Source organism: Rhopilema esculentum, chromosome 9 (assembly GCF_057945365.1).
Source record: "Rhopilema esculentum isolate cy_ngs chromosome 9, ASM5794536v1, whole genome shotgun sequence".
NCBI classification, from domain to species: Eukaryota; Metazoa; Cnidaria; class Scyphozoa; order Rhizostomeae; family Rhizostomatidae; genus Rhopilema; species Rhopilema esculentum.
Window position 1 is genome coordinate 2,129,133 of NC_142823.1, and position 13,951 is coordinate 2,143,083.

Here is a 13,951-nt window from a genome sequence, read left to right on the forward strand (position 1 = left end):
TGTTTTTGTTTGTTGTTGTTGCTGTTGTTGCCGTTGTTGTTGATGACAATGATGTAGACTTACTCTATGAGCCTCTATATCGCTCTTGCCTTACTTGACGGACGCTGCAACAGAGACTCATAATCTAAAGTACTCAAAAACTAGCAACTTAAATTTTGTCTCGTTCTCGTTTTAGTTTCAAAAATTTTCAAATCCATTCCCCTAATTTGTACATTTACACAACTCTTTCATTCACATGTAAGAATGTTAATTTGTTCTTATGGACGTATTGCTGTAAACAGCATAGTCTACATACCTTTCAAAATCTGAACAGTTGAAAACTTAACTAATAAACATTAAGCGTGAAAGTCTGAGTTGCAAATTAGAACCAACCTGTTTTACTCAAAAGCTCGTCGTTTGTGATATCAAAAGCACTTAATGACTGACCACTGGAAAAGTAATCGTTATTAATTTATCAATTTTGATACATTTTGAGCCCCGATAGAGATAGCGGGCTCTTGGCTCTTTGAGAAATGGTATAAAGTTTACCTGTTTCATGTAACAAAAGCAGACTGAGGAGACAGAACATTCATATATACGAAACTAGCATCTTTATTCTTGATTTATACTGTATATACAACTTTCTAAAGCTTGAAGTGTTCACAGAACTTCTTTTTAAAAGCAGTTTAAACGTAAAGTTAGGACTGCCGTCTGTAGGTGACACCAAATCACCTAATCTGTGAATGTTTAAAAAACAAACGTTTTACATATAGATCCGTCTATTTCCAGTAATTGAATCAATTACGTTAAAAATTGTGTGATAACTGATTAAACAATCTGTTAAGTTTAATTCTAACTATGCATTAAAATTAAGATCAAACAGCTGTCGTTGTTCCTTTACTTTTTGGGGAGACGAACGCGAAACGCCTTCTAATGCGAGTGGCAACCCACCATCCCGGTGTCAAACAATTACCCTCAAATACAACTATGTTGGAACCAAAATATATATAATCCTTACTTATTGTCTCCACACTCCTTACTTACTTACTTATTATTACTTATTTGGTGCAAAGGGTCATTATTTTCAAAAAATGTTGAAAAAAATTGTTGCTTTGTTTTTTTATTTTCTCTCGAATCGTAGGCACTTATCCTATACTCAGGAGCGTTACTGCAAAATTTCAAGGGCAAAGCCAATATTACGTTTTCACTCAAATATCTGATGGGGAATATTACAATAGAACAAACGAATTTCCAAAGAATATCTTGTCCCTTTTTTGCCTTGACCTTGCTGTCCTACCCAAGCTCTACAGATATATTGTTCTAAATTTCGCAAGTTGTAAATTATTTTTAGAGGTAGAAATAATTCATTTATAGAGATAGTATTGTTAGAAAAATTAAAGTGTTTTTACACATGCGAGCTGCTTTGTTTACACGCTGTCTCCTAACAAATAGAGCCCACAGTGGAGTAAAGAACAGGTTCTCCATTTTTTATAGCGATAAGTACTCTATGTAACAGATCACTAATGATCAGCAGAATGTCAATAAGCTCCGAGGCTTGTTGTTTCTCACTGTTAAAAACAGTTCTATGACAATTACTCTTAAAATTTAGCTCAATGTTTCTTGAAAATTCAAGATTATAGTTTTTTCTTGCTGTCCGCTAAATCTTGAAAAGCTTTTGAAGCTTCGTTGCAGTTAAGTTGTATGACGTCAGAAGCAACCTCTGCTGATTTCTTTACATTTTAAAATGTTTATTTTTTCGCTACCAGGCTTTACCCTATGCTAAAGTTAGGCCAGTTCTCACTGACTGGTCCCCAATCATTTTTTGTGCCGTTTATCTTTAAAGGGAAACCACTTTGCTGTTGTGAAGTTGACTTGTTTTTGTCCGAAGTATTTTGTCTTTTTGCCTGTCCCTTCAAATTTTTGTCTTTTCCTGGTAATTTTCTTTTATTCATTCCTTTTCCTTTGCCTTTTAAATCGGCAGTTTTGGTTTTGGATCCTGTCGCAGCCTTGCTTGCTAGTACACTAGCATCTTTCTTTGGTTTCACAGAGGCAGTGGCTGCCTTCTTTTGCTTATCTTTCACCACCTTTTCCAACTTTTTTGAATCTTTTGTCTCTTTCTTTTTCTTTTGCGATGTCAATGCTGTTTGGGCAGACGATGAATTACTTTTATCTGGTTTAGCAATTGCAGCTGGTATTTTCTCATTTAAGCTTTTAATATTTTTCCCTTTAGGCCCCTTAGTAGTGTTATCACTTGAGGTGCCCTTTGCAAAGCCAACACTTTTAGGCCCACTTGAAAACGTGGATATTTTCTGCACCTTATGTGTTGTGGTAAATCGTATACCACTCTTGGCTGCTGCTTTTGGTTTGCTGTTACTTGCTTTCTTTATATCACTTTTCTCTTTCTTTTGTACCTCTTGCTGCTTTGTTCCTTTCACCTTTGGGACAGCTGAAGTCATCCCCTTTAATGTCGGGTTTGCTTTTCTGGCTTTGGCTGTTGGCAATTTTCTGTTGTTCTTCTTTTTATATTCAACCACTTTCTTCGTTTCAACGTGTACTTTCTTTCTGTTATCACTCCCTTTCGATTTTATCTTTGAACTACCGGCTTCAGCCTTCGCAGCAACCTTTTTGTGTAGCGTGCTGCGTTTGGCAGCCAAATTCAACAGCAATCCTGCTCCAGCTTTTATGCTAGCACTATTCGAAAATGTCTTAACGGCTTTCTTCGGCGTCAGGTTGATACTAACTTCATTTGATTTCAAATTGAGCTGTCCAGATTTAATTTTCGACAGTAGAGAAGCTATACCATTTCCTTCGGTTGAATTTGTATCTTTTGGCGAACCTCTTTTTCCTTCGGTGTTTGATTGATTCCCAAAATGCTTTGCTCCCGTCTCGTTGATCATGTTCAATATGTAGTTCTCTATAGGCGACATCATATCTGAAACAGCAGCTGCCTTTGAAACACCAGGAATTCTTTCCGACCGGAATCCCTCGGTCACATTCGATTCTTTATTCAGTGGCACCACCGTTGAATTTACAGTACCGTTGGTTGGAACAGTGTTCGGTGATGTTGTGTTTTGGACGGGTGAACTACTAATATTTTGTCCTGTTGTGTTATTTCCGGCATTCTCCAATACAATTGCGCCGTTTGTTGTGACATTGGCTGTTCCGTTGCTGCTTTTAGGCCCCTCAACTGCGCCTGTTCCGCTGCTTGTGTTGTTTTTGCCTGCGGCATTTGTTCCGTAATTTCCAGTGCCATTTGCAATATTATGCTCATCGGTACCACTATTTTGCGTTGCATTTGTTCCAGCTGCTGTGTCATTCAACCCCTCTGTGTAATGCTTGGCTTTTAAACCTTTGCCAAATTGATCATGAAAGGTTTTATTCAAAAACCCGACTGTCAAGTTGAGCACATTATTGATACTGTCATTTGAGACATCCAAAGTGTTTTTGCTACTGTCTTCATCTATACCTGCAGTTTTATTGGCTTTACTTCCGTCACCTATGTTCCTTGCCCCCTCTTTGCCCTTAATGTTTTCTGCATACAACGCATTTCCTGGATTTGTGCCATTTCCAAGGTTTGAGATCTTCGCGCCCGAATCATGAAAAGTAGGCTCGTTTTGGGGCTCGGTGTCTTTTGACGGCTCGATATCTCCTACTTGCGTGGGTATCAATTGCCTTCCTTTTGCTTTGCCAAAGCCTTTCATAGGCCGAGAAACTTTGTTTCGCTTCATAAATACCTGTGGGAAGAAGATTGTTCGTACTTTCTTGCTCTTTTGCTTCTGCTTCAACTCATTCTCATATTCATCTTCCTTCTCAACATTCTTTTCATCTTTTGTCTTTTTTGTATCTTTTGCCTTCCCATTGTTTCCTTTATTGCTGTTATTATCTTTTGCTTCTTTTCTTGGTCCATGTACCTTTTGTAATGGCACCCTCTTTTTTAGAGGGAGGCTCTTTTGTGTCACTTTTGAGACTCTTTTCTTAGAAGTTGGGTGGTAATTCTTGGAAGTGCCCTTGTGCACGAAACTTGTGGGCTTCGCAGTCTTTGTTTGTTTTCCTTTCATTTTCTTGATCTGAGCACTTGCCACAACACTATTTTTTGCTGTTTTTACTTTTTTGTCTTTCACCGTATCCTTTTCATTAACTGCAGAATCATTACCTTGTGAACTTGCTTTTCCATTTTTTTTGTTTTTTTGCTTGCCTCCACTGTTTTTTTTGTCACTTATTTTCTTTGGATCTTTCACATTTTCTTCAGGAATAACCAAACCTATTCTTCTGAGCTTCTTCAATTCTGCATTTTCACCTTTGCCTACGATGACAACTTTAACTGGTTTGCCTGTTCGTTTTGAATTATTCTTCATTTTCCTAACGTTATCTGCTTTCGTCAACTGTTTTTCATCCTTCTTTGTGACATGTATTCCTTTCTTTTCTCTATCTTTGAATACTTTGCTCTTTGACTTATTCCTTTTATTTCGTTGCTTGTAATGTGTAGTAGTTGTACCTGTTGGATGCCACCGTTTTGCACTTGTTGGTAGTTTCGTACCTGCTTTGCTTGTAGGTTTTGATGAAGACGCAACCTTCTGTTTAGCAGCTGGCTTTGTTTTCGTTGCAGAGTTTTCTTGTTTCTTTGATCGCATTTTGTTGTCGGTTTTTAGAATTTTTCCTCTTGCAATTCCATTGACGCCTGCCGTTTTGTTTTGGCCCACAGTTTTCGACAACCTACTCTCATTTTCTTTGCTATCAATTTTCTTCATATTGTAAACTGCGCTCAAAACACTGTTGTTGTTGATGTGATGTCCCACAAGGTTCTTTACTAGCGCCTCTGATGTTGAATTCTCGATGCTTTGGTTTGATGCCTGGGGTTTCACATTGTAAGCGGCATGTAACGTATTCTGCTCATCAATATGATACTGCCCAACATTTTGAACTGTTATTTTTTCACCGCTTAACTTCTGATCATCTATTTTCTTAACATTGTACACTGCATGGAGGATGTTATCGGAATCAATTTTATGCTCTGCAACGTTGCCTTTTAGCAAATTTTCTGGCTCGTGTTTGACTTTGTGATTTGTCTTGTCATCACTAGTAGAAATGTGATGCTTAATATCTGTTGTCTCGGGCATTTTTTTCATTGTGCCAATATCTGGTTCAAAAACCCCCCTATCGTCGTGTTTCTTGCTTGTTTCATTTCTTACTGCAGTGCTATTTTCACCGGCTATGTCCCCTGTCGTATTCGCTGCACTAGCATTGATCGCAGTGAAGTTCTTATCGGTTGCTTTTGTATTTTGTTTACTGCTGTTGCTTATTTTCTCTATATTCTCATTTTTCTCTTTTGCAGATACACTGAGCGTTCCGTTTTGATCCGTACCCTGTTGAACTCCTTCCTTGTTGACGTTTGTCAGCGTGACAGATTTCGATTCCTTTGCATTTTTAGAATCAGTGAATGATGAAACGAGACTGGCCTCGGAATGATTTCCTTTCACAGAGGTGGTCTTCTCTCCTTTTTTGTTTTTAAACATACTATTGGTTATACCACTACGGCTTGACGCTTTATTGTCTTTAGCCTTGTTCTCTCTTGTCTTTCTCTGCAGTTTCTTAGAATTCTGTTTGCTCTTAGAACTCTTTTCCTTTCTGATGATTTTCTGCCCAACTCCACTAGCTATTGACTTTCTTGACTTGTACGGCACTTTCTCTGGTTTCTTCCTCTGTGTTTTCTTACCAGACCAAGCATTGACGCCTTTTCCATCTTTCATCACGCTAGGTTTATTTCTTGCCTCTGTTTTATTTGCTTTTTCCTTTTTTCCAGCATTACTGCTTATTTCCTTTTCTTTTTTATCGTGCACATTTAACTTGATAGGAGCTATATCAGACTTGAACGTGAGTTGAGAATTGACACTATTTTCAATAGAGAAATTCGATCCCTCTACTGCCCCCATTACCTTCCCAAGTTTCTTCTCCCAGGACCTTTTGCGACCTACTTCTTTTTTACCATGAATAGGTATTGAGCTACGCTTTTGTTCGTCTATGACGTCATCAACACTGAGTCTTGGCACAAACGATTTAAAGGTCATATGAGTAGAGACTCCGTTTTGTATAGTAACATTTGTTCCTTCTAAAGCTTTCCTCAGCTTCTGAAGAGTTTCAGATTTTTTTGCCTTTTCCTCTATTTTGAAGAATTCTTTTGCTTTCTCACTCTGATGATGATCATCTGCATCTAATTTTTTCACCATACTTTTTTTATTTGTCCCTTTCTTGATATTTTTTACCTCTTGTTGTGTTTGCTTGTGGTTAATTTCTGATTTCTTCTTCCCATTCTTGGTGATTTTGTTGTCAACAGAGTCTTTCTGTTTGTTTGAAGTTATAACGTTTTTAGTGATAGCCTTTGTCTTGTCCTTTACACTAGCGTTGTTTTTCATCCAGTCGACTTGATCGGAGCCAGAAATCTGTGATTCAGGTATAGTGCCCTCGTCTCCATGCAATGAAACCATAGTCAATGTTGTATTAAGAACTCTGTCCCCTGTATTGGGATCAACTGGCAGCAAGCTTGTTGTTGTCGTTGTTGATTGGTTTGACACTGGTGAACTCACAAAGAACTGTGGATTGCTCTGCGAAGGTGCATTAAGGGGCAGAGCTGCCAATGGCAGAGCGTTGTTCACTGAAAACGAAGCTGGAATCTGGTGGATGTTACCAAAAGCCGTTGACTGCTCGTTCGAAGGCCTTGGAAGCGTTGTGTTGGCTTTTGAATTCTGGATGTTCTGTGTGTTTTGCAATCCCACGGGGCTAATCGCTGCTCCCTGATTGGTTTGTGGAACAATATTCTGAGCCTGTTTTGACTCTTCTTGCTGATACCCTTTGTCTTTAGCCTCCTTTTCGTTTTTCGTAGCATTATCTTTGCTTAATGCCTCGTGATACTCATGATTATCCAATGTTGTCGTCTTGTTCTCGATGTATTGGTAACTTGCTTTAGAATTCAACACATTGCTGGTGCTATTCTTTTGATCTTTTTCTACTTCCTTCTGTTTACTTTCATTAGAAACAGTTTCATTTTTGCTCTGCTTTGTGTTATCAGTAACACCTGTACCTTTTCCTTCACCACTGTTAGTGGTGCCATTCGTCGCATTCATCGACTTTGCAGCGTTATCTAACTTTGCTTCGTTCTTATCTTCCTTTCCCTCTCCTTTTCCTTCGGACTTCTTTCCTTCGTCTTTCTTTTCTTCATTCACTTTTGTTTTATTCTTCTCTGCTGCCCCACTTCCATTGGTAATTTTGTCGCTCCCTTTTTTGTCCTTGCCTTCGGTGGCATCTTTTGTGTTGTTTCTCTCAGCATTTTCCTTCGCTTTAGATGTGTCATTTTTCTTGTCTTCTCCCTCAGTTTTTCCGATCTTTTCAACTTTCTTCTCGTTAACTTTAGCATCGCTCTTCTCGTCTTCTTTCTTTTCATTTTTTGTCTCCTTTGCTTCCTTGTCTTTCTCCGCGCTCTTCTTTTGCGGTGCCCCAGGGGCTTTATCTCTTGCCCATGGGATATCTCCCAGTAACCCAAAGGCAGAGTCATCAACCCAGCTTGTGTTGTCTTTCTCAGCATTGTTCAAACCAGGTTTGTTTTTGCCTTCTTCCAGAGTAGGTGAGGCGCCATTATTCTTTTGCCTCTCTTTTTCAAACTCCTCCAGTGTCTCTGGTTTCTTCAATTGTGACAGAGTCGGCTTAAGCAGTGTTGTTGCACGCTTGGTAACTGCAGGTGGAGGTGTCGGCTTGCTAGGTTGTCTCGTAACGACCAAACCCGGATTTACAGAAGCTGAATTTGGTTTCAAAGTTGGACCTGGTTTGACAGTGTTGCTGTCTTGCGGATTAGGCATGAACTGGTTAACGATATTTCCCGGTTTCATTTGACTACCTAGACCTGGATGATCGAAAGGCAAGCTAAGATCTTTCTCGGTAGCTACGTTTGTATGCCCAAGTGACGTAATCGGTGGCGAGCTTAGCTCGATCATTTTGTCGTGGGTCATCTCAGGAACTTGGGCTTGGTTGCCCGGCCCTGGTAACTTATTCAAACCCAGGTCCGGTTGTTCTACGATACTTACAGATGGATTTAGTGGTGCTGGTGCTTTGTTCGGAATGTTGTTTCCCGGAGCCAATGCCGGTTTACTTGCTTGGGCCGCTTGACTACCTGGTTTGGCTAAATTATTCAGGCCCAACTCAGGTTGTTCAAGATAACCATCTGATGGAATGGAGGGGGCTGATGCTTTATTTGGAAGGCTATTTCCAGGAGCCGAGCCACTTGTTACCGGCTTGTTGACCGCTGCAGTCTGTTCGTTGTTGTCACCAGTGTCTGCAAATAGGTCCTCTAGACTATCGCTGTTACTTTGCGCGGGTGCTTGTTTTGTAATTGGAACAGGCTTACTTTGTGCTATCTCCTTGCTGGGAGCATCATTTCCTGCAGCGGCAGTTTTTGCTGGGACTGGCTTATCATTAACCGCTTGATCAAGTTTTGTATTTTCAACTAGTTTTATTTTTTCCGCCTCTGGTTTTTTCGATTCCGGTTCTTTTACATTTTTAAATCCCGCATTATCACCAGGTTTTTGTGCAATAGCACCTGGGTTTACAAGCTTTCCCGATGCCGGTTCCTTCTCGGCGTTTAATGATGCAGCAATTGGCTGGACATTTGAAGTTTCAGCTGGCTTTTTTTCCTTCAAGTTTTCTGCGTTATCACTTTTCACCTTTTCAGCTGATGCAGCTTCTTTTGAAGTTGTTGCAGCATCGTTCTTTGACTTTGCAATCTCAGCTGTTCCTAATTTCCCTTCTCCTGCGCTGGGTTCCTGCTTGGCCTTCTCTACTTTAGGCGTATCCTTAGTAATTTCTTTACCAGCATCCTTGTTCTCTATTTTAGCATTATCTGTATCTTCCACCTTTTTAGCAGGTTTATTTTGGGCGACAGAGTTACCGGATGTTTCAGTAGTATTACGGTTTTGTGCTTCTTTCGGTGCGTTACTTGTAGCAGCGTCACCCTGTTTAACAGCCACCCCTGTTTTTGCATTCACATCGTCTCCACTTTTTGTCGCATTCTTCTCATCTTTTCCATCATTTGCAGTCTTGCTTGCTTCCACTGTATTATTTGAGTTGGAACTCTTCTCTTCTTCTTTTGCGGACTTTTTGCTTTCACTTTTGCCAGTACCAATCTCTGACGCGTTTGTTGTTTTGCTGGTATTTTCTTTGACAGGAGCTGCTGTTGAATTCGTCCCGCCATTTTTACCCTGTGTCCCATTATTGGCCTCTTTGGTACTATTTTTTGTACCATTTGAGCCATCTTTTGAGGGTGCTGTTGGTGACAAGAGGGCCTGGTTTGGTTCTTTTGCGGGGATCAGTGGCTGTGGTGCTGGTAGTGGAGGTAGTTTTAAATCTGAAGAATTCTTTACTGCTTCATCGGGTAGGATCTTCGTAACAGATTCGTATGGCCACATTCCATCCTTCAGTTGGTCAGGGTCCTCTGTTAAGAAAATAATTTTGTACATTAGTTTGATAATTACGATCCTCAATTTTTGAAGATGATACTTATTTACATGTTAAATTTATAAATTTAGCAATCCGCAAAGATTTTACAGTTAAGCTTCTTGTCTATTGCAAGACCCGACTCTCTACAGATGTTTTGTCTTAATATCTTGTGAGACAGTGTATGTTCTAGCAAAGACATAAGACGTAAGCCGTAGAAATACATTATACACAGTTTAAAAATAGTAACAATACTTTGATATTTTACTTTCAACTTGCATGGCCCAGGAAATATATTAACTCGATTAAGAGTAACAGACTAATGTTAGTATTGATATAAGTAATTAGTAAAGACATAAAGACACCATGTTGAGCTTCGCTTCACGACATCTCCAATTCTATAGCTGTATCCTGCATAGTCTCGTTAATTTTATACCCGGAACCCTAAAACTTTGTGTGCTCATTGACAATTCAAATAAAAGTGATTTTTCATTTGAACCATGGATTTCTCGTTCATATGGGTTTGTTAAAAGACCTGAAAAGCTTGATTCCACCCAATATCTTACCTGGTCCAGCAGCTAGACCAGTGTTATTCCCCATTGTTAAATGATCGCCAACCACAGGATGAACGATAACTTTTGGTCCCTGCTGACCAGGATCCGCTTCGATTCCCGGAGGCGGTCCAGAACTGCTAAGCGTTGCTTGCCCTTCCTTTTTTGGCTTCCATTCTTTTCCCGAATCCAGGTTTGGTTTTACATATTCTACATTCTTTTCACAGAAAAGCTGCAGACAAATGAGAGACAAATTCAGATGTCTTGAAGATGAGGCAGTAAGCTCAGCATGGTGTCGCAATCCTAGAGAATCCATACCAATCTAACCGAATCCAAGAAATCTTGATGATGAGACAAAAATCTAGTAAGTACCCGCTATGTAAAGAAAACCAACAATGTTTATTATCTTTTTATCAAAATTTGTAGGATTCAATTAGAAATCGATGGATCTCTGTTTTGCCCGTTAGCTCCGTAATTTCGTGAATAAATTTACCCGGACTTTTGGCATCTTCATCGTGATCACATTTTAAACAAGCACCTTCTTGCTGATCAATTGGATTTTCACACATAACCTAGCAATTGATAGAATATTGAGTCTCGTTATGGCAAGCAGAATGTGCTAAAAACAATTATCAAGAGATCTTTACATGCACCATGATCCGAGTTTTGATGCGAATTCAAAAAATTAACAATGAAATATCTTAGTTGTAAACTAACAAAAATGCCCTGTGAAAAAACGTTAGTATTTATATAAAACAAGAACTGATTACGAAATTTTATCTACAAATGAAATAAACAAATCCCTGTTACTATTGACTTTACTAGTACGATCAGTGTTACGGCTGCAAAAATATAGTTGTTATAGGAGTGAGTGGCTTTCACTTCACAATATGTTGCAGCCTTTTCTCTCAAAATATAAACATGACAAGTTCACGATAAGGCATGAAAAATATATTGATGATAGGTATGCCAAACTTTTTATATTTGCAAGCAACGAATATTTTTACAGTCTTTACGCAATAAATAAAAGATCTTTTTGTTTTTCATAAATGAGTTTTTTCCAACATAAAATCAAGCCTATGGAAAGCGTGTATATTGCTGGGTTCGGGATGCCGTGTTTGCAGAATTTAGCTTAAGAATTCAGCTTGAAACTTGGCACTATTCTAGACACCAAAACATGCGCAGCTCTGTCTACAGGACATCGAACACTCTGCACAAGACTGGTTAACAGAAATCGTCATCATTTCTTTGCTTTCATTTAAGTTTCTGCTACATGTAGAATATAGTGACTTACCAGCATCTTTTCTTTGTGGTCTGCAGTTTGTATCCAATAACTTCCAGACGGCAGCTTTGGGAATTTTGTGAACAAGTCTGAGCAGCTCATTGCTGGGTTTCCTGGGGAACTGAGATGAAAAAGAGGTACGTTATTTCTGCCATTGAGTGCAAGTTATGATATTTTCATGTTTAAAGTAAAATTTAGAATCTAAAATACTTGTGTGATATTTTGTAATAAAGTGTAATTAATATTGCTTTAAGATCAGGAATTGATGATATTCAGGACAGCAAGAGTAGATCAAATAGTTTAGCCCATATACTTAAAGATTTTCTTCAAATGACTCTTAAGGGTATGATAAGAACTATAACGGATATCAGTCCTGTGTTTACCGTGGATTTGAGAAAATACGCTTTCCTTAACCTGAAAACAGACTTACAAATTATCGATGTCAATAATATGTTTAATTTGAAATTTTTTTCTGAAAATTGTATCCAATATTTCTATTGATGATAATAGTTCATTTTCATCAATTATGTAAATGACTGTTTCGTCATGTTTGTCTAGAATCAATTAGTTTTGAAAGAAAACCTGAATCATTTTTCCATAGGTTCATGTAAAAGTTTACAAGGGAAATATCATGAAATATCTTTTAAAGTTTATAGCTTAATGTTCTCTTAAATTTGACATGGTTGTTATCAATACGTAAAAACTAGATACAATCTGTTGGCATTGTGTCACAATCATCAATTCCTGTGACACATGTTAAGAATGAAGTACAATTGCACCTTCCATATTCCCCATCATCTTCAGGCTCTTTCTTTGCCGTCTGGTCCCGTTTTGTGGCATTTTCCTCCACTTTATTTTTTCCTTTTTTATTCTTTATATCCTTAATTATTGATTTTTTACCACCAGTTACGGTTACATGTTCCTTCGCAGTGTCTTTGCCAATATCCTCCTTTGATTTACTTCCTGCTTTTTCATTACTTCCTGCTTTGACATTGATATGTGCTTTTTTCTCGGAAGCTGAGCTACTCTTTGATGTGATTTTCTTTAAAAGATCTTCTTTGGTTATTGATGCTCCTAAGTCCTTATTTGGAGCTTCTTTGTTGTCACTTGCTTCAGAACTTACTACCGGCACATCTTTCCCTACAGTATCTTCAGCAATCGTTGCCACTTCCTTTTGACTCTCAATATCTGTTTTCTTAGAACTGAGTTCAAGTTTTTTTATATTTCCAAGCAGGAAGTTCTCCAGCAAATGCAGCGTACCCGACTCGTCTGCTTTGCCTAATTTCGAACGTTTGAAAATTCCCTCTGTTGGCTCAACGATATGAAACAGAGAGCCATGTTCTGATTTGTGTCTCGGTATGATCGATTTTCGTCCACCAACATGTTCCTTTCCCAAGCAAAGTCCAACAAGGACCAGGCAAATGAAAGATAATAGCCTTTCCATTTCTAAATCTGCAAAATAAGGAAAGCATTTTTAAAAGCATTTTCATTTTATAATATGGTCCCTGGGCAACAACAATTGAACCGTTTCCCAGCAACAAATAAGACATGTTGTGACATGTAGCCTAATTTAGTTAAACGATTCATAGTTGGGAATGAAACTCAAAATTACAACACAAAAATATACAAATAGTTGCATTATTCATCCATTACTGTTGCAGCAGCTACCATTGGGTAAAGAATTCTTTCCTGAAAAATTTAATCTTTTTACAACTGTCAATGCGAACATTCTACATCAATTACAACAGTTTTCTAATGGATGCATTAGTAAAGGAACACGGAGTTGCAACCTTTTGACAATATACCCTCCAAATAGCGATTGCTACGTTCCTCAACACCCAATGTCCTTACAAAAGGCTGAAATACTGTTTTATCAAGATTATCGTGGTCTTGCCGATACATTTTCTGTAGGCAACAGACCTCAAGTTTGTTTTGTGAACCGAGAATACAATGGACATGTTAGAAAGTCTGCTGTAGAGCCATTTTGTCTATACCAGGGCCTATCGGTACAGCTAGGCTAGATGAAGAATTAGGCTGCCTGCCTTTTTCACGTTGGTGACAGTATCAAATCAACTACGGTCAAACTGCGAAGAAAACGTATGATTCTTGGAGACCCCAACAGTTTTCCCCTGCACAATGCTGCTAAAAACAATAATCTATACCTGGTAGCATTTAAACTCTGAAAACACCTCAGTAAACATTGATTTTATTGGAATAATGGATGATTCATGGATGATTATTGGAAATATTCTTAGCAAACATGCATTTTGGAGGCATTTTGCTTTTTCTGCAGCACGAGATGCCTTTGCTAATTGAGGCCATTGTGCACGCTTCATTGCATTTGAGCTTTGTCTAACCGCATAGTTAAGTTCGCAAAATAATATCAATTGCGAATAACTTACCTTTTTTAGTTGTCTTTCACAACATATCAATACTTTGTTATTCCGTTGCTAGCTTAACTTTTATTCTTGATGTATAATCTGTTTCAAAATTATCTTGGTCTTGAAAATCCACGCAATCCGCCTCGCGTCTTATTGTGCACTGATTCTCGAACAGGTGGCCTATACAACATCGCATGTCAAAGATCATTTTTAACCAATTCAAAATAGCACTGATTCTAATTCAAGTATCTATTAAACTGATTAGTGTCACTCGTATCAAA

At 38.4% G+C, this 13,951-nt stretch overlaps 1 protein-coding gene across 2 annotated transcripts; it reads right to left on the bottom strand.

The window, feature by feature from the left end:
* Positions 1-575: 575 nt before the first annotated feature.
* On the bottom strand, positions 576-13,829 carry LOC135688891 (uncharacterized). 2 transcript variants are annotated; one of them, XM_065205945.2, is made up of 5 exons: positions 13,692-13,829; positions 12,069-12,741; positions 11,302-11,410; positions 10,023-10,239; positions 576-9,454 (listed from the first exon to the last, which is right to left on the bottom strand). In XM_065205945.2, exons 2-5 carry the CDS (start codon positions 12,731-12,733, stop codon positions 1,749-1,751), a joined length of 8,697 nt encoding a protein of 2,898 aa, XP_065062017.2. In that variant the 5' UTR covers positions 12,734-12,741; positions 13,692-13,829; the 3' UTR covers positions 576-1,748. The 2 variants fall into 2 exon arrangements, with proteins under 2 accessions (XP_065062017.2, XP_065062018.2); XM_065205946.2 differs by lacking the exon at positions 10,023-10,239 and adding an exon at positions 10,501-10,579.
* Between the last annotated feature and the right edge of the window lie 122 nt (positions 13,830-13,951).